The following is a 27,539-nucleotide window of genomic DNA, read 5'->3' on the forward strand; positions in this document are numbered from 1 at the left end:
TTTATTTAACTATTACAGCTCACATCAAAACTTTCTAAAAGTTTACCAGTGCTAAAAACTATAGTAACAGTGGATCCATAAGGGATGCACCCTTATGTGCAGATTTTCTTTTTACCATGTGAACTCTGTAAGAATTTTACACTCTTTCTTCAGTAACATTTTCTCTGTAGGAACACAATTCCCCTCAGAACCAGAGCTGGGGAGACATTTACGATAAACTGCGACATATTTGGTCTCCAGTACAACTGTGGAGATGGCAAGGACAAGCTTCAGAGAGCTACTCTTTCTCTGCTGCGTGTACGTGCTTGGACAACCACGGTTGCCATTACCTGCAGGTTTCAGCTTTGAAGATGCAGCGCTGCAGGAAATGGTGGGCTGCTCTTTGTACAAAAGCTTTATACTTGGGAGTTTTCTCCTCGAGGCACAATTTGAGAATGAACTATTAAGATCTCTGCCTGAGCTGGACTGATGTAATGTGACCCCTTCTGTAATGACTGGTCTTGTTAGTGGGGCCCTTGGGTACAGTGAAGTTCAGCTGTAAACAAGCCCTTTCTTAGTGAGCTGAACTTCAGAAGTGAGTTGTTGATGTTGCTCTGACTTTGTTTAAAAAGTGAGGTGTAAAGTGCTCGTTATTGGGGTTATGTTCACGTGATGGTTGGTACGTGTGGCTCTTGTACAGCAAGAGAAATGTAATGGAGTGAGTGCTGTGCTGTTACATTGTGACAAGACCTACTGGGCAGCAGCCGGCTGCGCGAGGCTGTTGGGGCTGCCGCCGTGTCAGCTTGTGTGCCACTATTAATGGTGGAGAAGGCTGCTGCTCTTATTTGGGACCTAATTGTTATCAAGCAGCCCTGATCTGAGCAGTTGCTGGATACTGGTGGTTCAGGGCAGGAATAGCGCCCAGGTTTGCTCCGTGTAAACTAGGATGCACCAAACCTCTGAAATCCCTGTAGGTGTAGGTGGAGCAAAAATATCAGAAATCAAAGTGTAAAGCAAGACACTATGTTTAGCCCGATAAAAAACAAAGAGAAATTCTGAAAATGAGCTCTTTTCCTTACTCTGGGGCAGTGAATCTCCTTGCTCTCAGAACCTACAAAGTGCCTTACAACTAGCTGGGAAAAAAAAAAAAAAAAAAAGGAAAGAAAATTAAAATAAAGTTACAACTTCAGCCTCACAAAGCCATAGTTCATCTGCCCTGTGTCCAGTCACAAGACACAAGCCGTTTCTCCAGATGGCTTTCTTCCTTGAAAGAAAGCTTTTGCATAGTCAGGCATTCAATTCAGCAGTCACTCACTGGAGTTCTTACAGCAGTAAAACAGATCAAATGAGCAGGAAAAGATGCAGCTGATGTCAGGAAAGGAAGCTGTGACAGTCAGATCTTTTGAGTCCACGGCAGGACCTCCTGGTGTGAGCCAAGATGGGAAAATCAATGTGCCATGGCTGGCAAGGGGAGGTCACGCAGCAGAAAGAGCAGTATTGCAGCCAGAGACCCTCCAGCACTGCATGCCTGTGCTATCGGAGTGAGCCCTGCATCTCTTCTTCCAGCCGCTGTGGCCACTGAGTCCTGTCACTTCCTTTAGGCATATCTCTTACCATGTCTCTACCACCAGAGCCGGTGCAATGGAAACCTACGTAGCTTTTGTCCTCAGTCCTCATGCCACGTGACTCCACATTTTCTTGGCTGCACTTTTTTCCTTGCCCTCAAGCACCCCAATCTCATGTCTGGCTTTGTGCACAGAACATCTGCAGTCAGTTTTTCAGGGTGACGTGGAAATGTCAGGTTCATCTGGCCCTGCCAGAGTGACTACAGGACAGCCAGCATTTGCCAACAGCTGCCAGATGGATTTCTACAGGTATGAGAACCAGAAGGAGCCGGGTAAGGTATCTGGTGGGATTTGGGTGTTTGCTGGCTATTGGACCTCAGTTTTCTGAGGAATGAAGGAAGTGGTGGAGATGTATGTGAAACTTGGGACTGAAGCCACAGCACGTGTCACTGCAAAACCCCAGTTTGGTTCTGCCCTGCAGGAAGCCTTTCCCAGCTAGAATGTGGAGATAGAGGTGGTGTTGTCAGACTCAATCCCGCTGCCTTTCCTTGTCACCTCCAGGATCTCCTGCAGGGTCTTCTGGCTTATGCAGCCAAGCTCCTGCAGGATTCGGAAGAAGTCATTACGGAACTTGACTCCAATGAAGGCATAGAGGATGGGGTTGAGGCAGCAGTGCGTGAAGCCGATGGCCTCTGTCACCATAATGGCCGTGTCCAGCTGGTCTTCCAGGAGGCAATTCTTGGTGAAGGCTTCTAGCTTGGTAAGCGTGTTCAGGAAGATCACAATGTGGTAGGGGCTCCAGCAGAGCAGGAAGATGCCTGTAACCAGAATGGCTACGCGAACAGCTTTTTGCCTCTGCAAGCGCGCGGACTGACACAGAGCCCGGACGATGGCCATGTAGCAGTAACACATGACTAACAGGGGCACAAAGAAGCCCACGGTGTGGTAGAGAAAGCGGGTCGCTAGCCAGACGTTGTTGCCATCAATCCCAACTTCCGGAAAATAGCAAATGCTGCGGTTGCTGTCGTCTGTCCAGACTTCCATGAAGATGAGATCAGGTAAGGTCAACAGCAGTGAGCAGAGCCAGACAGCCATGCAGGTCAGGTGGATGGAGTGAGCTCTGCGTTTACGGTAGGTGTGGATTGCATAAACGATGGCCAGGTAGCGGTCCACTGCAATGCAACCCAGCAGCATGCTACTGCAGTAGAAATTGATCTTGTGGACAGCACTAAGGATCTTGCAGAGGAACTTCCCAAATACCCACCCAGCCAAGCTCTCCACCACGCTGAAGGGGAAGGTGAGTAATAGTGCCAGGTTGGCCAAGGTTAGGTGAAAAAGGAAGTTTTCTGTGGTAGTACGGGACCGCTTGAACCTCTCTAAAATGACCAGGACCAAGGCATTGCCCACAGTACCCAACACAAACATTAGCAGATAGATGAGGGGCATGAAGACCTTTCTGAAGGGGTCTCTTTGGTTGCCCACTATGGATGAGGCTGGGTTGAAGCAAAAGTAGCCTTCCAAAGAAGGGGTGGTGTTCTCAGCTTCATAGTAACCGCTCAGCTCCACCTGGCTCTGCGGAACAGAGAGAGTTTGGTTACAAAAGGGGAGTTTCTGAACATGGGAACCCAGTCCCTCAGCTGCCCCTGGAAGACCCGGAGCAGAGCATCTCATGTCCCGCAGTCCACCTGCACTAGAAGCAGGTGCTGCCTGTCTGTAGCCTTATGACCCCTCTGGAGCCAGGTCTCAGGAGGGGCAGCAGCACATGAAGAGGGTTGTCCTGATCTGTGATAGCAAGGGCTGCTCACTCTGCAATCTTTAACTAGCATATTTGAGGGTGTTGTGGTGTCCAGACAGACGACCAGTTTTATAATTTGGTTCTTACTGAGTTACTTGCTGGTGGCTTTTGCTTTCTCACACAGAATAGAACCATCCTGGCTACCAGCTTTCCCAATCTTTCTGCCCATTTCTGACTCTCCCTGTCCTGTGCACTGTCTGCTGACAGGTATGAAGGTGGTGGGATTCACTGCAGAGCACACCTCTACCTCAAGTTATGGGCACTGATCCTGTGCTTTCTGCCTCTCCTCCTCAGAGACCTCAGGGCTGCCTGGGGCAGGGCAAGGCAAGCAGCAGCTGCACTTGGGATCGCTTTCTACGCACCCACTAGAAGGTGTGGGGCAGCTGTTGAAACACGGCTGGAGGAATGCCTCTGAGCTATAGGGGTGGATGTTGGACAGAGAAATCTGTTCCACTGGTTAACCTTGTGGTTCTGTATTAATTGCAGTTGGAGCAGGAAAGGAATTCTGAAAACACCACTCAGTCCCTGGACTGGTACCTGGTAAGGAAAGTGCAATAGAGCTGCCACAGATGTGATTCATGCTCAGCCTGCTGTAGCTCCTTGCCAGGTGAGCAACCGGTATTCAGGCTGAGACTGCGCCCGAGTCCCAGGCACTGGAAAACTGCATCCATGCTCAGGACAAGCCCTCGGGCAGTGGGGACACTGGCTGGCCTCAGGCACCTCACAGGAGCTGGGCGTTCACAAAAGCAAAGGGCTGAGGTGCAGAAGGGCAGAAAAAGAGCAGTACAGGAGGCTTGCAGCATGCTGAGAAGTTAGTGACAACTGGGAAGAGCTTGGCAGCAGCTACCATGAACTCCCCCACCCACACCCTCTCTGGAGACTAGTGCTGAGACTCCAGTGTCAACCACAGCGGAAATCTCTGCTCGCTGCTTTCATACCTTTCACTGCCAGCTGTAGACGTTTGCACCTGCTGCTCCTTCCCTCAGCAGCCAAAGTTCCCTCTAAAAATACTAGCTCTGCTTTAAACAGTTTCAGAGCTGATTTCTGGGGTTTTTGTTCCCCACATGTGCTGCTAAGCCAAATAACCATGTCCAGCCTTGAGGGCGGCATTATGCCTAGCTAAAGCAGGGTGATGAATGTTTCTTCTCTCTCAGGCAGCCTTCCCTGTGGGTTAACGAGATGACATCACAGCGGTAGTGCTCAGCTCAAACTGCTGTGCTGCTGAAGCCATCTGCATGGCTCTGAGTGGAGCCCAGGCCTGCTTACAGGGAAGAGTCCCCAGAAAATGACTGAACAGTGGAGCAGGCAGCTGGCTCGGGTGGTCCTGGGGAAGTATATGGTAGGAGGGCGAGCCAGCTCTTGGGAAAAGGGCAGAATAAGTTTGCCCAGCTCTTGCTCAGATGTTCACCTTTGGTTACTGCCAGAAAGAGCATTGAGCCAGACTCTGGTCTGACCTGTTACTCTTGATCTTGCCATGGTCCTGTATCCCACCAGCTCTGCACCCAGCAATGCTGCTGCTGGGTGTGATGCCCTGGTGCTTCCTCCCAAATAGCTGAGAGCTGGTCCTCTCAGGGGCAGAGAGTCCTCCTCCCTGCCCAAAACATCAAGCACACATGACTCTTTCCCAATGTAACAGTGGGGCTGCAAGCCTTTGGTGAGAAGCATTCATGTTCCCAGAGAACAATTATTTTTCTGGTTTTCGGGTACGATTTGGGAGACTGGAGATTGCTGCTAAACACATAAATGTTTAGAAAACCCTCCCAGTTTGTTTTCTGTCTGGCTTGAAAATCTTTCCTGCCTAGTCCATCCTGGGACCCTGCATCAGGAGTTACTAACATGCACAGAAACCTGTGATGTGTTGTCCAGGGACAGATCCTTGAAGCTCCCTTAAAAAAAAGCACAAACCCCCAAAAAACCAAAAACCTTAAAAATTTGGTACAGGGACAAAGCCAGGATGTGTTTGTAGGTTTTTTTGTTGTTATTTTTTTGCTTTTTCTTTTTGTTTGTTTGTTTATTGTTTGGGGTTTTTTGTGTTTTCTCAGGATGCATGGCTGGCTGAGCTGAAAAACCTGAAGAAGAGAACATGTGTTGGAAGAGGTGACTTCACTGGGGAGAGGCTGGGGGGTTCCAGCTGTAAAGTGAAAAAAAGAAATTGCAGGAAATGGCAGGGATTGCTGGCTGGAGTGTTGATGACAGCGGGGATAGGCAGCCTGCGAAACGTTTGACAGCTTTGGCTGCTGAACAGCTTCCAGCATCACCTTGCATTCTGGTGGAGGATGAGCGCTGTTATCAGACACCATCTGATTGCTGATAAGAGGGCAGGTAGGGCTCTTACTGTAAGTCACTCTCAAGCAGCCGGGGAAGCGTATGCTGGCTGTGCTGGAGGCGTCCTCTCATGTGCATCTTTGAGCAGAGCAGCGAGTGTGGGTGGAGTGGATAGAGATGAGTTGGAGACAAATACGAGAGGATGAAAAGTCAGAGTCCAGGCTGAGACAGGAAGGGCAGGGACCGGAGCTGCAGGAGATGCACCGACTGTGACAAGCTGAGGCTCCTGGGGACTGTTCTGCGATTCTCATTTCTAGTACTAGGAGGGGATGGCTGCCTGATTTAGGATGGGAGACAACGGTGTGTCCATGGGGGGACGTTTGCACAAGTCTCCTGCAATAAAGTAGCAGCCAGATTTGGGGGTAGGCGACAAAATAGTGCCTTTTTCTGTAACTGAGCAGTCAAGTGCCTGCTTGGGAAGCTGTTCTCTTTGTTCAGGGATCCTTTTTCCCCTCTAACCCACATCTCAGAGTTATTCCAGTCTCTGTGTGTCAGCTGCTTTTTTCAGTTCCCCACAACTGCCAGTGATCAAAACATTTGGCTGCAGAAGAGAAGCAGCTTGTGCACTATTAGAGATTTTCCACGTGATTCATTCCTGTGTAGCCTATGCCAGGGCTGGGAGAAGCATGTTTCATTCCCAAAGCCTTAAAGCTGAAATTGCCTGCATCAATGCAAGTTACCTTTCTCTGGGTGCTGAACTAGGAAAGCCCAAGACTAAAAGCAAAGCCTGTGAAAATGCCATGTAACTGCAGCACAGGTGCCTTTATGGTTCTTGAGTCATGTTGGTTCCATGCAGCACCTCAGGGGACCTGGTGGAGATCTTGGTGGTCTTTCTGCAACTGTGTTTTAGTTTCTCTAGTCTGCAGCTGAGGAAGGTTAAGTGAGCAAAGCTTTCTTGCTATGGAGAAGTGAGAGTTCAGCTGGAGGAACAAACCAGCATGAAGATGAAAAAGGGTTGAGTTTGGTTTTAACTTCCCAGCAAGCATTAGTGCTGCCACTGTACTTCAGCAGAAGCCAGGGAGAGAAGTGTCTTCTGCAAAAAAAGTTTTAAAGGAAATAACCACCATTCACAAAGGATTTTTATACTGGATGAATCAGAAAAAGTAAGAAGGGTAGGGCTTGCACCCCATATCTCTCTCTTCCCTGTTATATAGGGCAAATGAGGGATGGAAAAAATGCTAATAATTTAATCCAGCAATTCTCTCTCTAGAGAAACTAAACATAAACTGAGGTCTGTTGCACTGAGCCACTATATTAAAAAATAAATTCTGAGCTGTAACATTTGAAAACCAGGCTAATGATAGCGTTGCTGTGGACTTCCCCTTGAATAGCACAACACACTCTAAAAGGTGCAGCTGCTGTCTTGTTCTTGCAAGCCCAGGGGAAAGAACTACAGGGCAGAATGCACAGTGTCATCACTCACTATTAGAAGAAGTGCTTGCAATTTCTGTTCCCCTCTTTAAAATTCCCCTCTTGTAATTGTATGATGTATTCCCCTTTCAGCAGAGTCTACGGCAGCCTTTGTGGAGAAGGCAAGCAGGGGTAGGAGCATGTGGAGTAATTCCAAGCACTTTCGTATGCAGAGAGAGACAGCATTGGGTTTGTTTGGTATTCCTGCTAAGGAAAGATACTAGACAAGATTTCCAGGGCTGTGTGCACAGTATTTTATATCACCAAAGGCTGGTGCAAACGACACCCGACTCGGAACGCACCTTTTATGCCTACACTGTGTTGATGGCTGCACAGACAGCAGGGCAGCAGCATGGGATGGGGCTGCAGCAGCCCAGCTCTCCCAGCAGTCCCTTCAGCAGCCACCAGGGTCCTGGTCCCTGGGGGTCTGGGTATGAGGTGCCGGTGGTCAGGCAGGTGTCCCCAAGGGAAGACCTAGCACCCTAGGATGACTAGGTCTGCTCTCTGCAGCACAGGCCCCTTGTCCTGACTTCAGGGATGGGACGCCTGAGTGTGCCAGTTCAAGCTCCTGCTCTGCCAGCAGGAGGGTGAGAAGATGGATGGACAGACATGCGATCTGTCAGCCCACCCCAGCTCTACCTGCTCTTCCCATTATCCTCGCAAACAAGCAAAGCCTGACTCACCAAGTCATAGGTCTCTGACGAGTAGCTGACAGGCCCCATGGTTTCAGGGACAGGATCTGTATCTCCTCCAGCAGTTTCAGCAAAAGTTATTTTTTGGGGTGGAGTTAGTAATTTAAGTGAGTAGGGAGGGACCCAGCATGTAACAATAGAGTATTTGCAAGGCAAATGAGCTCTAAGCATTGAGTGACCTAATCAACGTAAAGATTAGCATCTATCTTTATCCTTTTCTTTTTTTTTTTTTTTTTTTAGTGCTATAAATTGATTTTTAAAGTGCAGTTTGAAGAATCTATGTTCTTTGGTCAGAATTCAATGATAGATATTTGAGGATTGTTTTGGTGTCTGTACATGGGAATTCCTGGCTTGTTTGGTTGTTTTGTTTTTCCATGTATACACAGTCTCACTGGAGAACTGTTCTTGTTTTGTTGGAAACATAACATTTTGTTAATTTGTATAAGGTGGTCTGACAACAGGAAATTATTCAGCTTTACTCAAGGATGATAAAATGTACTGCTTGTGTATGAAGTTGTTCTGTTCTGTATAACTATGTGACTGAGCAGTTTGACATTACACTGACTGAGCTCTGCTTGAGAAAAGCCAGATTGTTTCTGGCTCCTGAATCTTCTCACCCCTAATGCTTTTGTCTTGTCTTACTTGCTGTTACCATAACTAAAAATTTGCAAAGCACGTGCTGCCTACAGACGTTAAACACGTTTATCGATCTGTTAATTTCTGCTGTCATTTGCTTTTTTAAGGTCAGAGCATGCTATTTCCTGTACCTCTCCTTGTGAAGTGCGATGCTTGGGCCTGTAAAGGGTTGAGATGAAAGGCAGGTCCCCGCATGGTGGGGCCAGAGCAGCAGCGGGTGCTGGAGAAGGAGGGTGGTGCCCAGAGCAGTGCTTCTGTCTGCAGTACTGGGGGAACTGAGGCTTCTCCAGCTGCACCCTTCGGCCAACGGGCAGCACAACAAAGTGGCACAGCAAGAAAAAGGTGAGATGCAGCATCTTTGCTCCCCTGGCATTTGAAGGCCTGTCTTTTCAGCTTATTTTTTCTCTTGCTGTGTTTGGAACTGAAGCTTTACAAAGAAGGAGGGACTCACTGGGTGGGAGACAGGACCACAAGGGAGCTCCACGCTCAGGACACAGTGGCACCTCCCAACAGAGCAGCAGCTTGTCTGGGAGTGAAGGAAAGACAGAAACTCGGGACAAGTCTATGCTGATTGCATTTCCCATGAGCATTGGGCAGGAATATGTGAAGTTATGACTCTGGAAAGGCTGCTAGGCCTGATGGGGATGTCTTTACCTTGTCTGGCAGAGATAGGAGCAGTGTGGCATCTCTCACTGTATCTGCAGACGTCTCACAATGCTGAGGGCAAGCATTTGAACTAAAACTTTTCTGCAAACCAGTTTTGGAATTACCAGCATTTTAGGCTAATGTTTAAGAACACATTCCTGTTGGGCCTCAGTTTACCAACATCCTTGTCTAAGTAACAGTCATTTAAACAAGGATGTCCAGCCTGTCGTGATGAGTGGTTATGGCTCCTGCGTGCCATGGCTCAGTCCTTTATGATGTTTGTTTTAATGACTATGTGATGGAGTCACGTTGACTTTCCAGCATCTTTTGTTATGAGGTCTACGACGGGTGCTGCTTCCGAGCACAAAAACTCATTGATGTTTGTGGTTTCCACCTTTGTCACCGCGTGTCCCCCTTGATTTTAGAGATACGTAAAAGGGCAAAAAGGGCTCCATAGCTGTGCGGGCATTGCATCTCCCTCCCCCCCCACCTCCCGCCTGCCCTCAAGCCTTCGCAGCGCCCCCGAGCGCCCGGCGCCCGCCGCCGGGCTGAGGCCGAGCCGGGCCCGGCCCGCCGGTACCTGCCCCGCCCGCGGCCCCCGGGCGTGCGTGCGTGCGTGCTGGCGTGCGTGCGTGCGTGAGGGGCGGGGCCGGGCTGCCCTGCCGGGAGGGGGAGGGCGCACGGGAGGAAGGAGGAAGCCGCCATCTTGGAGCGTCGAGTCGCCATAACAAGGCACCAAGGGGGAGCGAGAGGATTTTATACCTGGGCGAGGGGAGAGCGCGGCTGGTGGCGGTGAGGACGGGCCAGGGCGCCGGGGCAGGCGTGTGGTCGCGGAGCGGGGCGGTGAGGGGGGCTGCCACCCGGCCAGCCTTGCGGCCTGCGGCGGCCCGCGGGAGCGGCCGGGCCTGAGTGGGGCCTGGCGGCGCCGAGCGGCCGCGAGCGGGGCGGGGGCGACCGGGCCGTGGCGGGAGAGGCTGGGCCGTGGGGCCGGCGCGCGGGGCGGGGCCGCGGCGGCGCTCGCAGTCGGCCGGAGCGGTGGGCGAGGGCCGCTCCATTGTTCCCGGGCGGGAGGTGTCGGTGTGGCGCAGCTGCGTTTGGCGGGCGGCGCCGGCCCCGCCGTGGGGCCTGGGGGCCGCGCTGCTCTCCGCCGCGGCGGGGGCGACGCCGCAGTGCGGCCTGGGCTCGCCGGAACAATGGGCACCGCGGGGGTTCTTGCGGCTGGGCTAGATGCGTGGCCGCTTTGTGCCGAGGCCATTCCGGCCCGGCTCCGTCGAGGCACAGGGAGCTGGCTGTCGGCAGAAGAAGGGAAGGGTTTAGCGGAGGCTCCACGACCGCCAGCCCGCCTCCCTACGTGGTCTGCCCCTGGAGAGGCGAGACGTCGTGCCGGGGGCCTTGTCCCGTTGGGCCGCTCGTTTGCGAAATGGAGGCGCTTCTCGTCTCGGAATGGGGAAATGTGTTGTGTTCGATGAGGCTACGTGTTCTCCTTTGACCTCTTCCAAAGCGTTCTTGGGAGCGAGGGAGGTGAAGGGACCGAGAGGTCCCATCATCTTTAATATTGGAGGACTTCTCGGCGTTGGTGTCTGGGTCTCTTAGGTGGCCCTAGTTACTTTTGTGAGTCGTCCAGTTTGTGCAAACTTGACTGGAGGAGAGATCTCTCTTCAAAGATGACTTGAAATGGCACTTCCAGACAGGAAGATTATTAACAGAAAAATCTTAGTTCTGAAAGCTTTGAAGGTCTTGTGAGGTTAGACTTGACACACTTGGAAACAGCCGGGAAGTCTGTGGAGAGTTGGAATTCCTTTTCCATCCTCTTGAATGTGCCTTTTATTCGCTGGGGAAACCTGGATTTTTTTTTTTTTTTTTTTTTTTGTGGACGCTGCAATTAGGAAGCGGTGGTCTGCTGTTTTTTCCTTTGTGTTTTTCCAAAATACAGATGTGTTGCGTGGGAAGTTGTACAAGCACACCTACTTTCTGTTGCTTCCAAAAGGTTTCAGACTGGGAATGTTTTGGTTCCCTAATATCATCAACAGGAGTTTTCCAGCTCTGGGTCATGCCTAATTTTTCTTGTCAGGTGCAGATTTTATATTACCTCTTTATAGTTTTGCTGACCTTTCTGTTAAATACTATGTCAATATTAAGTCATGCCTACCAAATGTTGTCTTATGCTTGCAATATGAGTTTTTACTGACAGCTGGAAGGGGTAACATCATGCAGAAATCATAAGCAGGAAGCTAGATATCTAATGTAAATGCATATTACTCACTGCTTCACTTTAGGGTCAGTCACTTAGACTTGAGAAAACAGGAAGCTACTGTCAGTTCAGGTTTATGATATTGTTAGTTTCGCTATTCTGAATGATGTTTAATCAATATCCAATTTAAAAGTTGAGTAAGCTGGTTGAATTAACTTTTTGAGTTGGAGGAGCGTAAACTGCTTTTTTGTTTGTGTTTCATTATTATTAATTTAAAAAATAACAGAATTCTATTTCCCTTTTGAAGTGAAAGCAGCAATCAGTAACTTCAGGGTTTTGTCAGTTACAGCTGGAATGTCCAGTTGATATTGTGGTCTTGCATCCTGTCACAAACTTCTGCATAATGTTGTTGCTTAGCATTTTAGAACTGCTTTGCTGTGTCCCAGAAGTTGGGGAATTTCAAGAACTGGCAAAAGAATTGATGTAATTCATACTTAATTTATGGGGTGGGGAGGCAGGTAGTATTTTTCAAGCGATTACTCCCTGGAAGGCTGCTGAAAGTACAGCTGTTCAGGAAATTACCTAGATGACTGAAGGAGGTGGGTGCAGCTTTATAGAATGGGGAAAAACTTTGATATGTGTCTTGATAATTATCACTGAAAAAACAGAAAAGCACTCCTGTTGTTGCACACTGCCTGGGAAGAAGTAATTCTTAAAATTCTTAAACTGATGTGATTTACATAGAAGAAAATCCACATATTAATTTTTATTGTCTGCTTCTCTTTCAGATTGAAGCAAGCGAATGCTGATATAACTCAACTTTGTTAGAGGGCTTTTTTTTTTTTAAAAAAAGTTGATCCACAGTGCATCAGAGCAAGTTGCTACTTTACTTTTGAGTGACTTACAGGTGCTTGCCTGCATTGCAATAAAGGACTCATATATTGAGCAAGACTTATTTATCTCTTCGTTTTGGAGAGTCTAATAAACTGTTATTACAGTTTCTGTACTGACTTTCAAAGTTTTGAAGTCTAAAAAGACATCTTTAAAAATAAAACCATGAGCACGGCCAGAACAGAGAACCCTGTTATAATGGGTCTATCCAGTCAGAATGGGCAGTTGAGAGGCCCTGTAAAACCCAGTGGGGGCCCAGGAGGTGGAGGCACACAAACTCAGCAACAGATGAACCAGCTGAAAAATGCCAACACAATCAATAACGGCACTCAACAGCAAGCACAGAGTATGACCACCGCTATTAAGTAAGTGTTTGTATCAGCTGCCACTTAAGCAATGTTTAAAAGTCACATATGGCAAAGTGTTCTAGGGTTCCCATGTCTAAGAAATTTTCTTGTTTGATGGCATTGGTGGTTACAAGTTTTCTGTGATGTGCATTATGAAAAAAAGCTGTATTTCCATATGCGAGTTTCCCTCTTGTCAAGTGATCTTTGCAGTGTGTTTGTTGTGAAGACCGAATAAGACACTTTGCTTTTCAGGACGTGTAGCTGCTTGTCAGAGGTAGCCCACTGAGCAGCAACTGCAGTGTTCTGTTTTCTGTGCTCACTGCGAGCGGTATGAGTGGGAAGTTGGGGGGTGGGAAGGAACTGAACTGAGACTTAAGACAGAGGAGGAAACACCACCTAGTCTCAGTCCAGTTGTGTATGCTTTTCAGTTCTTTGCAGTTCTGTCTTATGGTGAGAAATTTATTACAGTTGATTATCTTTTGTCATTGATCTTAAACAGTAGTGCTCGCTCTCCTTGGTGTAGCACTCTGGTGTTAATTAATCCAAGCCTGAGCTGAGATAATATGGTGCCACTGTGATGCCCTCGTAGCATCAAACTGGTTGTGGAAGTGTACTAATAAAACATGAGCGTGCTGGTTGGAAACGTTGAAAAATGTGGAAGACTTGGATGGTATGGTAACGTGTTCCTTTTTCTGTTTTTCCCCGTGATTCCTCCTGCCCCTGATCAACATTAACTTTTACTTCGTTACTAGATTATTTACAAAGGAAATGCTAGCTGTCATCAGAGTGTACGTAATGGAATACTCAGGTTCTTAAAGTTTGCCTAAATAATTTCCCCCCCCGCCCCCTTTTCTTTTTTTTCCAAATGGGTCACTCTGAAGAAACCGATGAGTTAAACTTATCAAAATTCACTGTGACTTCCTAGAAGTGAGGAAGAAAAGGATTTACTGTCCTCTGCATGGGGACTTTAGAGAGGGGATGGGTGTCTAAATCTCATTGAGAACAAAAGGTAACGTTTGATCAACAAGTGGAGCATGTGCTTACTTCATTTTCTCCGGAAAGTGTTTGTTATCACTCACATTACTCACGGATTAAGAATGGATGTTCCGTGGGCAAGAACATTTTTTAAGTGATGAAATATTCTCCTGTGGATTTATTATAGCCAGTTTCTGTCATATGACTAAGTCAGTGCTCTGTTTAAAATCTGTGTTCTACTGGATTGATTCAGAGCCCTAAAAATGGGACCTGAATCATGACTAGATAAAGATTTCCCGAATTCTCTGTGTGCTTGGCAGACTGCTGATTTTGTGCGTTTACAGTTTCCTGCCTGTTGCATCCTGCTTAGCTCAGAGAAGTCTTGAACTTGTTTGTGTAGGCGCTTTCAGCTTTCAGGGGATGAACATGTTACATGTTCATCACTGTATCTAATAAAATAAAATAAAACAATAAAAACATTAGCAAGCTAAAGATACTTTACTAATTTATTTTTAATTTTTTTAAATTTTATTTTTACTATAGACCTGGTGATGACTGGAAGAAGACTTTAAAACTCCCTCCAAAGGATCTGAGAATCAAAACTTCGGTAAGGTGGTTGAATTGTTGGAATAAATATTAAATACATGACACGGGAGAAGCTGCACTGGCAGAATGTTTATACTGAACAAAGATTCAAAAGCATTTCAGCTCTTGCTGTTTTAAATGAAGAATTAATTTTGTTATACCACTACATGGGAGAAATGCTTCTCTTGGAAAGGTCAAAACCAGAATTTACTGTGGATTTCTTACCTTATTAATGTTACAGCGTGATACTGATTGTCAGTGTCTTGCAAGGCAGATAGAAAGTCTGCATATGTTCACTGTGTATGTTCCCTGTGTTATGTTACGAAAGAGCCGGTGTTTCCTTCTCTGGTCTGTGGTACTGCACGGAGTGGTGGGAATTCCTGCATAGTAGTGGAATATGCTTTGTGGTCTTCATGCATCAGCAATCTGTCATTGAGTCAGACCAACCTACAGCTGTGGGTTGTATGACATCATCTTATGGATGTACTTTTTTTTTTTTTTTATTACTCAGGACGTGACCTCCACAAAAGGAAACGAGTTTGAGGATTACTGTTTGAAACGGGAGTTGCTGATGGGAATTTTTGAAATGGGCTGGGAAAAACCATCCCCTATTCAGGTTGTTTACAAACAGCATTTCATTTTTATAAATTTATTGAAATTCTTATTCATGCTTAAATATTAGATCCTCATGTCATGACTTGGGAAAACTGGCATTGTGAATGGTAGAACATGGTGGCCCTTTGGGGAGGGTGAGATTATGTGACATGTGAGTCAAGCAGTGGGTGTCTTAGAGAGGGGACTGACTGACACTGTCACAAGACCATGTAGGTTTGATGTACACAGGATGAGGTGGTCCTCAAGATACACGTAGGTAACTTTTTCCGTAGGAGGAGTTTGCTAGTGACTGTCATTGTCTTTTCATTTTTTTTTCCTAATTTCTAACCTTTTTTTTTCTCTTTCTGATTGTCAGTATGTGTTTACCGTTTCTGTGGTGCCTGTTCCCTGGTTCCCTTATGACCAGGCAAGACAGGGACTTACGGGGTGGGTTATAGGGAGCAAAGCTATTGCTTTGTTGAGGAGCTCTATATCGATAGGTTTAACTGCTTCCTGTTGTGAGTCTGTAGTGCTTGCAGTTGCTGTTCATGGAACAGTGGGATTTCACGTGATACTGTTAGTGTTAAATTTGGCCAGCCTCTTTGGGGAGCGTGGCTTACGATTGCGCATGCACTGTCTGTCATTGTATTTCAGGAGGAGAGCATCCCCATTGCTTTATCTGGTAGGGATATCTTGGCTAGAGCGAAAAATGGAACAGGCAAGAGTGGAGCCTACCTCATTCCTTTACTTGAACGGCTAGACTTAAAGAAGGACAATATACAAGGTCAGTTAAGATGGATTTCACACCTGCAGTCAAGGAATTGTATCAGTTGTTACACAGCAGCCTTGGATCTAAAACTGATCAATGAAATCGTTCCAGGTTATCTGGTTGTACTTCCAAAGAAAGTTAATGGGCAGTGGTGAAGGGGACGTGAAGTTTTAAAAGTTCCACAGTTAGAAAGTGGATTTGGAATACTAAGCAAGCGTGCTGGCTGGGGGACTCTGTGGAGGGAACACTGAGGAATGGAGAACCCTAGCGCAGGATTTGTTTTTTCATAAGCAATTTCTGCGTCTTGTTCAGGATATCTGTAGTGGAATTCCAAAACCAGTATAGCTTTCATAAAGTCTCTTGTCTCCACTGAGGATTAGTATTTAAGGTATGGTTTGTTACTAGTAACTCACATTGATGCTTTTTACTTTCAGCAATGGTGATTGTTCCCACACGTGAACTAGCCCTGCAGGTCAGTCAAATCTGTATCCAAGTCAGCAAACACATGGGAGGTGCCAAAGTGATGGCAACAACGGGAGGAACCAATTTGCGAGATGACATAATGAGACTTGATGATACAGGTCAGAGCACCTTTGCTACGCTACAGTTGCTGTTTGTTCATGGCTTTCGCAGTGTGGCAGTGGAATTTCTTCTTGTTATTGACTGAGATATGTCCTATTTGCTGTTGTATTCAGTCATTATTTGCTCAGACTGTTTGTATGAGATGTGGCCATGAATGCTGGAAACGTTTTAATTGCCTTAACCATTTATTTTTTTCTCTTCTAACCTTACAGTGCATGTGGTGATAGCTACACCTGGGAGAATTCTCGATCTTATCAAGAAGGGAGTAGCAAAAGTTGAGCATGTCCAGATGATAGTATTGGATGAGGCAAGTTACTCCTGTTAAACATTTTGGGATTTTAACACCAAGTTAAAGCAGTGCTTTATCTTCTGGAGTCTCCTTGTTCTGCACAGCACTAAATCAAACTTGGCTTAGACACTGTGAGGTTATAACTCAACCATTTCTCTGTATTTTTGAAAAGGTGTTTTGGCAGAATTAATTATTCTGCATGTGAATCTTTTAAGAAAACAACTTAGGAGGATTTGGCTTTCATGTTGCCTTTGCTATTTCTGAAGATTAACAATCTATTCTGAAATGAAGAAAAGCACTTAATTTGGTCTCAATTTCTAATGAGTGAGCTGTGCGTACCACGTAGTTGTACTTAAAACTGATTATGAACATCCAGTAGTGTGCAGGTTTCTGAGCATGTGGTAGAAAAAAAGAGTTGTGTGAAAGCTCTTGAATGAATCTGATAGGAACCTCGTAGGAGCCCTGATAACTGTTTTCAGTTGAGATTCCATTTATTTTTCCTGAATTTGATTCTGTTTATATCAAAAGTGCTAAAAACAAGGAGATGGTACAGTTCCTTTTATTGATTAATCTTGTCTCCAGCAGCTAAATTGCACATCTTTTGGAGTGTGGTCTGTGCTCCAAAGGGTATGGTCCCATCATAAGGTCAGGAATGAGTGCTCCAGGTGGTTGTATTATTATTATTATTATTATTATTATTATTATTATTATTATTATTATTATTATTATTATTATTATTATTATTATTATTATTATTTAGGTTTTTTTTTTTTCCTCTCAATGTGGTACTACCAGAAGACTGCAATCTTCCACCATTAATATAACTTACTCTTAATTGTTTCGGTTGTTACAGGCAGATAAGTTGCTGTCTCAAGATTTTGTTCAAATAATGGAAGACATTATTCTCACGCTACCTAAAAACAGACAGATTTTGCTCTACTCAGCCACTTTTCCTTTGAGTGTACAGAAATTCATGGTGAGTGCAGATCTATTAATATGCATACAGTGGTGACATTGCATGTGAAGTGTGTGAGTGAGCAGTGCCTAGCTGTTAGTGCTCCATTTTTTTAATGTGTCCCAAGTTTCATTTGTTTAATCTAAATCAGTCGAAATCTAGGACAGAAGTTGGAAGATAATTTTTGACACACAATAGCATTACTGGGAAAGCTGGGTAGGCACAGTTCTTGCCTATAAGGTGCTGTTTTCTACTTTGTACATTAGTTACGTGCTGTCTGCCTTGATTTGATTCCAGAGGGTGCTCCTGTTTGGCCTGCTTGATTGCACTGAATTTATAAGTAATCCTTTGTAAAATTTTGCCCACCCTGTCTTTCTTGTGTGTATCGTGAAGAGTGAGTGGCTAGGTGGTGCATCTTGCTATGGAGAACATTCAGTGTACCGGAGGGTGGAAAGTAGTTACATTGTTTTGCATGTAGATATGCCTGCTTTATCCTTATCTTTATTTTTCAGAATTCCCATTTGCAGAAACCCTACGAGATTAATCTGATGGAGGAGCTGACCTTGAAGGGAGTTACTCAGTACTATGCCTATGTAACTGAGCGTCAGAAAGTACACTGCCTCAATACACTCTTTTCCAGGGTAAGCAGCGGGGCTGGGTCAAGAAGATACAGAAGCTTTTTTCCTTTCAGAACCAAGTGTAAGACTGAGGGTGACAAATACAGCTTAGTGACACTTTTTTCCTGTCAAAAGGTGCTATTTAGCTGAAGCTAAAGATGTCTGCTTCTTGTCCTGCACCTTTGGGTTATAGAACTTTGCTAATTTTTTCCCCTCTTCTACAAAAACATATACTATGTAAATTACCGGCAGCATGCCTGCTTTGCTTTCTTTCTGTAAGGGATTTAGACTTATGTCTTAGATCATTTGTTACTAAAATGCTGCGTTTACTAAGCACGGTACTTTTATGTTCAGCTCCAGATTAACCAGTCGATCATTTTCTGCAACTCCTCTCAACGGGTTGAATTGCTCGCCAAAAAGATCTCCCAGCTGGGCTATTCCTGCTTCTATATCCATGCTAAAATGAGGCAGGTGAGTATGTAGTCTATGGCAATTTATTCTACACCACTCCAAGCTTTATTGCACAACTTAAGTCTTGTGCTTGCTTTAAATTTGCATGTTCTTAGAAAACTGAAACATGTATTGCTTTGTTATCAATTTGGTTTTAGACTTAAGCCCCTCCATCCCCTGCCTTCTTCCCAGACTATTCATTGTAGCTGGTCAGTTAGTATATAAGAGTACTTCCTTGAAGGAGGTCTGAGTTTTATATGCCTTGATCAGTCAGTAGATCGTCCTTGTGACAAGATGCGGGTATGTCTGTCTGGAACCCTTCAGTTTATTCATTCCCACCACGAATTCCAGTCCCTAGCAGTGATAACTCCTTAATCTTTGTGTGGTCCGAAGTGATTTGTTTGAGAGAGGAGAGTCTTCACAGACAATTGACTTGTCCCCCCCCCTCATTCTGATTCAGTTGTGAAAAATACACTATTCTGGAATATGAATTCACTGCAATCTTCAGTTTTTAAGGGAGTGAATAAAACATGCACTGAATTTGGCAGAGGGCTTATATAGTATGATACAGTAAAAATATCAGTTTGACTTCTATGATGTGTGTTTCATGTAATTGTAACTTAAGATACTCATTCTGAGATGGCTTTGATGCAAATGTAGGAGGCTTTAAAACACAGTTAAGGGCCCCTCTGGTAAATTCTTTAGAATATATGGGTAAAAAATGCTAAAAAAATACATAGCAGCTTTGTTAGACTTGGTTGTTCTTGAATGATGAGGGGGAGAAATTAATGTGATTGTAATTTCAGTGTTTGTTATTTTTTTTTTTCCCCAGGAACACCGCAATCGTGTGTTTCACGATTTCCGAAATGGCTTATGCCGCAATCTTGTTTGCACTGGTAAGGGTTCCTAAACATTTTCCTGTTTCTAAAGGTTGTGATAGAAAGCAAATGAGCCCACGTATGATAGATCACTTGATTTGTAATAGAACAAAACAGTATGTTCTGATGTTGCTTCAAGCCTGCATGTAGCAGGGTGCAGCACTCCTTTAGGCAAGTAGATTTCCATCTTTTGTGACAAACAGTGAAGGTGCAAATTGCTAACAAACCATTTCATTGTGAATTTTCTGCACTGGTTATATTTGCTGTATATTTTCAAATGTGAGTAGTCTCTGAGTTGTTGGGCCTTAGCTTCATGAAATATCAGTAGAACTGTGGCTAGGATCACCCGAGTAAGTTTTGCCGATTCTTTCAATATTTACGGCTCATATTTTCTAGATTTTGTATAGTTTTGACAGGCCTTTGTATGATCAGATTTCTTCATTGTACACCTGTTCGGGCAGTACTGTTGGCAGTGTCTGCTGATTACAATGTGTCTCGGTCATCCTAGCGCAAAGAGGTGGAATAATAACAGTTGAGCTAGTGGAATGTAGTTCAGATTTCAAGTCTGTTGTGACGCTGGCAATGCACAGTCATGTGTGAGAAGATTCTTGTAGAAGACAACCTGCTCAGAAACAGTCTAATGTGGAAAAAAACAGCTTTGTGCTAGCTACTTTTTTTGGCATAGATGTGTGAATCTGGTGTTTTGGTCTTTCTTACTGTATTACTTGTATTTAGAATGGGTAAAGAGCAAGAAGAAGCTGGAACAGAATTGTATGTAAACTGTCTTTGATAGAAGTGAAGCTTATATCAGAAAACTAGTGCAAACCAATGTTAATAATTGTTAATATTTCCACCCTAAATACTGTCAGCCTTTGATCTCATTGAAGTTAACTTTCTTTGTGACCTGTATTGTCTTTCAGATCTGTTTACCCGAGGTATTGATATCCAAGCTGTGAATGTGGTGATAAACTTTGATTTCCCAAAGCTGGCAGAGACTTATCTCCATCGTATTGGCAGATCAGGTGAGAAGAAAAGCGTCTTTTAGGTACAGCTTTGCTGATGACTATGATGTTTCTTAGGTTTGAATTGCCTTCTGGTTTTTATTTCCATATCTGAGAATTATTTTAGGTAGCTTTGATTTTTCTGACAAATTTATTTTTGGCTATCATCTCAGATGGTTATCCTCACAAATAGCTCAATGAAGGGCTGTTCGGAAACTGACCTGAACAACTTAATGAAAATAAAAACAACCCGACATAATTTGCATTAATCTCAGGAGACTTAACTGATGCTGCTTTTTGCAGTTTGGGAAAATGATATACTGAAAACTTAACTTCTGTGGTGTCTTAAGCATAGCTTCTGTGTGTGCTCCAAGGTATATTCTAATGTATGTACATCAGCAAAATACACCCCTAAGAAAGGCAGTAAATTAAGGAGCTCTGCATAGTTGAACTTTGGAGTTCAGGCTTGGTGAAGAGCTCTGCTACTGAAGAAGGGCTGCACGTGCATAGTGCAGTAGTGGATTACTGCTGTTGGTGATTAATGAGGTTTGGTCAGAGGGTATTTTGAATCTCCTGGGTTGCCTTACTCATCTACCAGTACAAAACTCCATCCCAAAAGCTGATGTGAATGTTGTAGAGACCTGTGGCAAGGTCTGGATTTGCCTTTGTCATGAGAGAGTGATGTCAATAACTCCACAATCTGCAGACTTTATCAGTCAGCCTTCTGTGGCTCATTTCAGTCTTTTTATTTATTTCTGTATTTTTTGTCAAGGTCGCTTTGGTCATCTTGGCCTGGCCATCAACTTGATCACTTATGACGATCGATTCAACCTGAAAAGTATTGAGGAGCAGCTGGGAACTGAAATTAAACCCATACCAAGCAACATTGACAAGAGCCTGTATGTGGCAGAATACCACAGTGAACCTGTAGAAGATGAGAAACAGTAAACGTGAGTATGTAAATACCTTCCTGAATGGAGTTGTGTTTGATGAAAGAGCTGGTGTGTGAATGTTACTGCGGAGAAGAGGGAAACTGATGTACTGAAAAGGCTCTGAATTTGAAAAAAGGGTTTGAAATAGACTGTCAGTGAAAGGAATTCTGCGAGTGTGCTGATGCTGGGAGGGGAGGATGAGTGATTTTTAGTTGTTCTAATTGGCATGCTGACCATATGCTAAGGAGACCAGGAATAGGGGGCAAAGGGGAACCCACTAATGGTGTTTGGAAAGGCCAGGGTGGCTACTGGTAGCCTGAGGAATTATTTTTGTATTGCTTAGCTTAAATGAGGAACTGGTGAGGGGCAGGGAAGGAAGGTGGACCTCCAAAAGGTGAGGAGAGAAAATGGATAGCTTTGAGAATAGAGCACCGACAGAAGAGCCTGAGCACCCCACCAGTTAGAAGGAACAGGTTTAAGCTAAATGTGCTGCATCTTCTGCATCCTTTAGTTCGTTCAGAGAACCCTTGAAAGTAAACCAAGTAGCTAGGCTGTAATTCATCTTTCTGCCACTTGAGGTCGCTTGCGTAGCTTTAGAAGAGGTTTCACTGTCGGGAGACTCCGAAGTGTGTGCCTTTTCTAGTGATTCTCTGAGGAAAAACTGCTGAATCGAGTCCTTTTGTGAGAAGAAAACTTGCCCTGGGTTGCAGTCAAGCACAACAGCTACAGGATGAGGTTTTGTCTGTTTTTAGTTAAGATGCTGTATTGTGCAAGATAAGGCACCGTACAGTTTTGGTTAGAAATAATAATTTTGTATACTCTTCTCAGTAATCATGAATTAGATTCCCAGTGAAGCTGATGAAATTCTTCTCAGCTGACCAAAAAAAAAAAAAAAAAGTGGCCATAGAAGCAGGCTGCTGGACAGTGCTAAAATTAACCTATGTCTCTTCTTGGCATGTAAGGACAGCCCTAGCCAGTCGTGCCAAGCTGACTTGTAGCCTCTGCTTTACTGGCTGGGCTTTCTCTTGTGTTTAGGAAGGAAATTTTAAAAGCCCAGGTGGTGAACTAGGAAGAGGCTCTTTGAGTGGCTTCTTAAGGGGAATGTTGTGACCTTGCCCAAAAACTGTTTGCCACTTCCGAAAGGACAAGAAACCAGTAGATAGTCAGGCTCCAGAGATACAGTAGGGTATTGACAGCACCTGTTTCTGCAAAACTGTGGTTGAGGTTGAGCTGTTCCAAATGCTCTTTACTTTTCCAGAGATGTTATGTAGTCAGTGTGATTCATTACTTGCATTCTGGTTTTGCATGGAATTGATTTAACTATGGATGTTGCAGTTGTTTTGTTTTTGTTTTTTTCTTCCAGGCTTTGATTACACATGCCAGAAAGTGAAGCCCTTTGATCCGGATCTGTGACACATCGTTTCTCTGGGGATACCCTTCTCTTTGTGGGTTTTTCTTCGTCTTTTCGTTTTGGAACTATGAAGACTAAAGAACTTGGCCTTTTTTTCTTTTTAAATTTGGCAGCAAGGAAGAAAGAAGATAAAAGGAGGAATATCTTTTTGTTTTTCCACTTGTTTGCACTGTGTGCTGATTGAACATTAGTTGCACTAACTGCTGGTTTTAAATTTTTTTTTTCTTTGGGTGGGAGGGGCAGCAAGGGAAGAAGAGAAACCCTGAAAAGAGAAGAACCTTGATGAACACGAGCTTGTCTGCTATTTCAAATTCTTCAACTGTCGACTGAGTGCATTTCAACTTCTCCCTGGTTACTCATCTGTTTTTAAGCTAAAGAGCTTGTTACTTATTCGTGCAAAGTGCCTTATGCTATGAGACCATTCAGAATATCACCTTTCCAACACAGCCCAAGGAATCAACAGCTGTTTTTGGTTTCAGGTCAAAGTTCAGCTCTCTTCCCCCTCTTCTCCTCCCTAAGTACTCAAGCCCAGGGCTGGGAGGTGAAATGTATTGGTAATACTACTTTTTTCTTAAACTTTTTTTTTTTTTTTTTAATTGGAGGAGTTGATATGCATCTGCAGTTCACCCACACTGTAAATACCTGTATTTAAAACAAAAACAACTTAAAATCTGGGCTGATTAGATGCAGCAGCATAGCTCCAGAAGGAAAGAGTAGCCTGTCATCTTTTGCAGGAGCCATAACAAAAGCCCTATGCTCTAGCAGAACACTAAAGACTGGTTTCCATAAGAGTCTCCATTAGTAGTTACAGCACTTGATATGTAGACTTGTCTCAGAGCCATGGCCCTCTTTCCTCTGGTGCAGTGTGTCCCATAGAAAATCAGATGTGTATATTGTACAAACTTTGTAAATACGATTTTTTTTCTGTTTGGGTTCATATATAACTTTTTCTTTTGTGATGAAGGTTGCTGGGGTTAAAGGGATTAGACTGATTATGGGAGCAGCTAAAGATGAGAGGGGCTCAGTTTTCTGCAACACTAAACAAATGAGAAGCGGTCTGACCTCCACGAAGAGCAGGCCTCTGCAAGCGTCCCTTGTCAGGGTGGGTTTGCTCTGGTGCTAGCAACACTGTCCTGTACTGCTCGTGTGGAAGAGATCGCTTGTGGGGCTGTGAGGCCTCAACATCTGTAGCTCAGCCTGCTGGGAGATGCTCTTCGATTTCCCCCTGTAAAAACTTCAGGAACTTGACAAGCTCTGAAGGGGGCCATGACCGATGTTCCACCATGGCGTGAGGGAAATCGGCGGGAGTCAGTGTTGCTGAGCAGTATATGCATAAGGTGTGGATTTGGGTTTGAGAGAAACCATTAGAGAACCAATTTACGTGCATAAACTGACAGTTCTGGAGCTTTATGGGATTGCTTTACTTCCTGCAGCATTGTGCATTTTCTGCCCAGAGCGGCCTCTATACAGACTTGTGAGCAGGTAGGGGCAAACCCCTGTTAATGTCAGAAGCTGCAGAAAGCTGCTTGCCATCTCCTCTGTTTTGGCATGAATTGCTGTCTGTCATTTTTGCATTGTATATTGCTGAAAAGTGCTTTCTGGTCAAGTAGTGTTGCTTTGAATTGTGCCCCTCCCAACATGCTTGATGTTTGGCCTGATCTACAGGCGAAAGGAGTGAGACAAATCAAAAAACGTTCTCTTTTTAAATTCCCTTTTAGCCTGTTCACCAACACTGTCAGGAGGCACCTGGATGAACACAGTCCCTTTTGCTTGGTCATTTATTGCGTATACAGATGCTGCACACCACGCTTGCTTACCTTTGAGGCAGGAATTAATTGTCTTAATTTCTCCCTATTTTGATCCTTTTTTAAAATTTGAGTAAAATTGTTTGGAACTACAAGGCAGACTTACCCATCCGTTTCCTTGTGGATCTTAAGTAGAAGCCAGGTGCCTCCTGACGACAACTTTACAAGATGGAAAGGTTTTTGTGTTTGGGGTTTTTTTCCTTTTGTCACCAGTGACTCCGTAATTGTAGCAAACGCTGCACTAGAGTACAAACTCAAGAGCTTGGTCACAGACACTCTGTGAGCCACACAGCTTACATGTGAGCCACACAGCTTACATCTGACTGGCAGGTACTAAATGTAAACAATTTTGGGGTGCTTTTTTGGGGTGGGGGGTGGGAGTTTGTGGGTGGTAACTTTGACCAAAAGTAAAATCTTGCTCTTGTACTGCAGCCAGCTTACGATTTTCCAGAGAGACAGAAGAGGGATCATTTTAGTGCAACCAAGACAATGAAAAATGTAAATAAGTTTTCTATCTTGCCAGGGCACACACGTGTAACAAGAACAGGATAGCAATGTTGAGTCAGACGTGTGTGCTCTGCTGCATTTGTGGTAGGTTAGCCTGGTGCCATGCGTTGATGGTCCCTCTTGAAGCACAGAACTTTCGAAAGTATTACTTTAAACTTGGCCTCTAACCAAGGATTGGCACTTACCTGAACTATCGGGGGCACCATTTTTAGGTGGCTTCTTGTAAAGAAGGAAGCAGCTTATTTTTGGTGCTAGTAGGCTATCTCTAACAGATGTGATTTTGCAAATGGAAAGATGCTCCAAATGACTAGGATAATCCTAGTGTTTTTTTTGTTGTTGTTTTTTTTTTTTTAGTGTGTGGTGTTTTTTTTATTTTGTTCTTGGTTTTTGTTGGTTTTTTTCTCCCTACACCAGCAGTAAGGAGTGTATATAAATCTTGGTTTTCTGAGATTCCTTGCAAGCTCCTGTTTTTGCTGGTCATGTACCAGCCTTTACATTTATGCATTAGTTGGAACCTTCAGTGATGAGCCCTAGGTCAAATACTTCCTCTAACAAGGTTGACATGAATGAGAATCTTATGTATTTTGCATTTTTTCCCTTGTTAAGCCTAAAAAGTCTGTGAATCTCATGAAATGGAGCTTTGCGGTTGGGTGAAGGTGACCCTGAAGAGGGTGACGCGAATCTTCAGCTAGCTTTGCTCAAGAGAAGCTGCAGGCTGGTCTCCAGGTGCGCGCTGTCATGAGCGCACTGCAGTTGCTGAGGGCTTTTCCCAAAGGGAGGGGGGTGGGTTGGTCTCAAATATGTTTCAGTTTCCAGAATGAGATGGGAGCATCTTTCCTTTGCCCTTTGTGACTGTTTTTGTGGGTAAGAACTGGGAAGCTCAACATGAATTCATGTTGTGTACATGTTGGAATCAAATCATCTCATTCTGATCTTTTGTTCTTTATTTTTACTTGGGATGGGGGAGGGTGTCTGCTCCAAGGATTTAAAAATGCTTCACACGCTCGTTTTTCTCAAAGGACCGATAGGATACAAACCTGAGCAGACGGCTGTCCTGCCCCGGTTTCTGTTCTAGAGGTTACAGAGGTGCCATGCCATCTCTTCTGAGCTGCCTTCGCAGTGGTTCTTGTCCTGATGCTGGACCTTGTCATGCTGCTGGGGCTGAGCAGCTCTAGCTTTCTGAGGATGGAATTAATTTTGTTCCTGGGACAGCCACCATGGACAAGGTTGGGTTGCAGTTGTCTGCATGGGGAGTTTTAAGGTTGCTGTGAGCTTCTGGTCCATCTTTTGTGAATCACAGTTTCTCTTCATAATAAACCAGGTCTCTAGACCAGAGAACATGCATCTGATACGCAAAAGGAGGCTTTGGCAGATTATCCTATGTATTTTCCTTGGTTTACTGCTCTGTTGCTAAAACATCCCTACGTGTGGAAGCATTGTTAAATCCTGCTGTAGACGAGTTAGGAAAGGGAAAGGGAAGGGTGGGGGGGAGGGATGGGTTTATTAAGATACAGCCTTGCTGTATTTTAACCAATAATTACAGGGAAGGGGTGTCAGGAGAAGAAAATAGTCACTGTTCCCTTTATTGAAAGAAACTGGAACTTTTATTTCAAGAAAAGAAATTATTTGCAATTCACGTGGAATATGATAATCCACTGGTCCCTAGTCAGGGGGTTGATATTGTTAACCAGCAAACAACATGGACTAGTCCTTGAAAACATTCGGGGGGAGGGGAAAATTGGCTTTCTGTTAAATCAGTAATTGGCAGACTCTCCAGTGGAGCTCACATTTTGTTGAGAATGTATTTCTCTGGTTGTATGTGTGTTGCAGCACTGACTTGTGAAGAGCTTCATGAGTTCCAAGTGCAAAAAGATGAATGGTAAAATCCTGATTTTGTTGATTAAAGTCAATAAAAGCTCCCTGGAACTCCATCTTGGTCTCTGTTGTCTTTTAACTGCATTGAGCAAAAGGTGGGCTGACTGACCTCTTTGTAGAGAATATTGACTCGCATCAAACACTCGCAACAAGCTTTGGAGAAAAGCCTCAGGAAGAGGAGTCAGTCTTGATAAATGGAAATTCCTGAGAGTGATGTGCAGCCACAAGGTATTCCCTCTCCATACGCACCCTCCAGCAGAGGTGCCATCTACTCTTCCAGGGTTCAATTCTGGGATTCTAAAGTGAAACCTCAGCTTCTGATCAGAGCTTTTTAAAGTCATTGGGTAGAGGAAAATACTTGTCCTATACTGAGCGTTAAGCTGGCACAGTGCTGTGACCAAGGCTGCATGATGGGGGTGGTGCAAGACCTTCCTGAGCCAAACTTGCTGCTATCTGAAAACCTCACGGGTAATTGTCCAGCTTAAGCACAACAGTGATTTTGTATGCTGAATTTCTTTACTCAGTGGATCCTGGAGTTAGTTCTATCTGTTGAATTCTTCAGCTAGAAGTGGCCTGATTTCCAGTAGCTGCACTTATCCAGCAGTGTGTAGAAGTACGTTTTCTCTACTGGTTAGTGAAGAAAATAGGATGAAGACTGAAAAGAAAGTAATTTCGAAGGACAGTGACTTTTTCAGGCTTTTCAAAATGTGTGTGTGGGTATTGGTTTTAGGGGGTGATGCTGTCACCTGCTCAGTCAAAAATTCCACAGCCAAATTCATAGGTGAGCTGCCCAAATCAAGGTATAACAATACAATATTTTAAATCTGATTTAGAAGTG

General features: G+C 44.6%; 2 protein-coding genes across 3 annotated transcripts; one reads left to right on the top strand and one right to left on the bottom strand.

Moving 5' to 3' along the window:
* Positions 1-2,039: 2,039 nt before the first annotated feature.
* Positions 2,040-7,968, bottom strand: CXCR5 (C-X-C motif chemokine receptor 5). The gene is made up of 2 exons (XM_051638519.1): positions 7,758-7,968; positions 2,040-3,116 (listed from the first exon to the last, which is right to left on the bottom strand). Exons 1-2 carry the CDS (start codon positions 7,935-7,937, stop codon positions 2,040-2,042), a joined length of 1,257 nt encoding a protein of 418 aa, XP_051494479.1. The 5' UTR covers positions 7,938-7,968.
* A 1,749-nt stretch (positions 7,969-9,717) lies between these two features.
* On the top strand, positions 9,718-26,757 carry DDX6 (DEAD-box helicase 6). Of its 2 annotated transcripts, XM_051638421.1 has the most exons (15): positions 9,718-9,839; positions 10,981-11,118; positions 12,027-12,494; positions 13,995-14,058; positions 14,548-14,652; positions 15,285-15,414; positions 15,834-15,980; positions 16,194-16,292; positions 17,128-17,246; positions 17,738-17,866; positions 18,197-18,313; positions 19,125-19,188; positions 20,091-20,192; positions 20,944-21,121; positions 22,467-26,757. In XM_051638421.1, the coding sequence occupies exons 3-14, from the start codon at positions 12,295-12,297 to the stop codon at positions 21,117-21,119; spliced, it is 1,452 nt and encodes a 483-aa protein (XP_051494381.1). In that variant the 5' UTR covers positions 9,718-9,839; positions 10,981-11,118; positions 12,027-12,294; the 3' UTR covers positions 21,120-21,121; positions 22,467-26,757. The 2 variants fall into 2 exon arrangements, with proteins under 2 accessions (XP_051494381.1, XP_051494380.1); XM_051638420.1 differs by lacking the exon at positions 10,981-11,118.
* The last annotated feature ends 782 nt before the right edge of the window (positions 26,758-27,539 follow it).

Source organism: Apus apus, chromosome 22 (assembly GCF_020740795.1).
Source record: "Apus apus isolate bApuApu2 chromosome 22, bApuApu2.pri.cur, whole genome shotgun sequence".
NCBI lineage: Eukaryota > Metazoa > Chordata > Aves > Apodiformes > Apodidae > Apus > Apus apus.

What these genes read in the sequence shown, in the direction of transcription:
- DDX6 (XM_051638421.1), top strand. Translation starts at nt 12,295, where the DNA reads ATGAGCACGGCCAGAACAGAGAACCCTGTTATAATGGGTCTATCCAGT. An exon ending in AAAAACCATCCCCTATTCAG is followed by an intron (nt 14,653 to 15,284) that starts GTTGTTTACAAA and finishes ATTGTATTTCAG; the next exon opens with GAGGAGAGCATCCCCATTGC. An exon ending in CCGCAATCTTGTTTGCACTG is followed by an intron (nt 19,189 to 20,090) that starts GTAAGGGTTCCT and finishes ATTGTCTTTCAG; the next exon opens with ATCTGTTTACCCGAGGTATT.
- CXCR5 (XM_051638519.1), bottom strand. Translation starts at nt 7,937, where the DNA reads ATGCTTAGAGCTCATTTGCCTTGCAAATACTCTATTGTTACATGCTGG. An exon ending in CGTCAGAGACCTATGACTTG is followed by an intron (nt 3,117 to 7,757) that starts GTGAGTCAGGCT and finishes TCTGTTCCGCAG; the next exon opens with AGCCAGGTGGAGCTGAGCGG.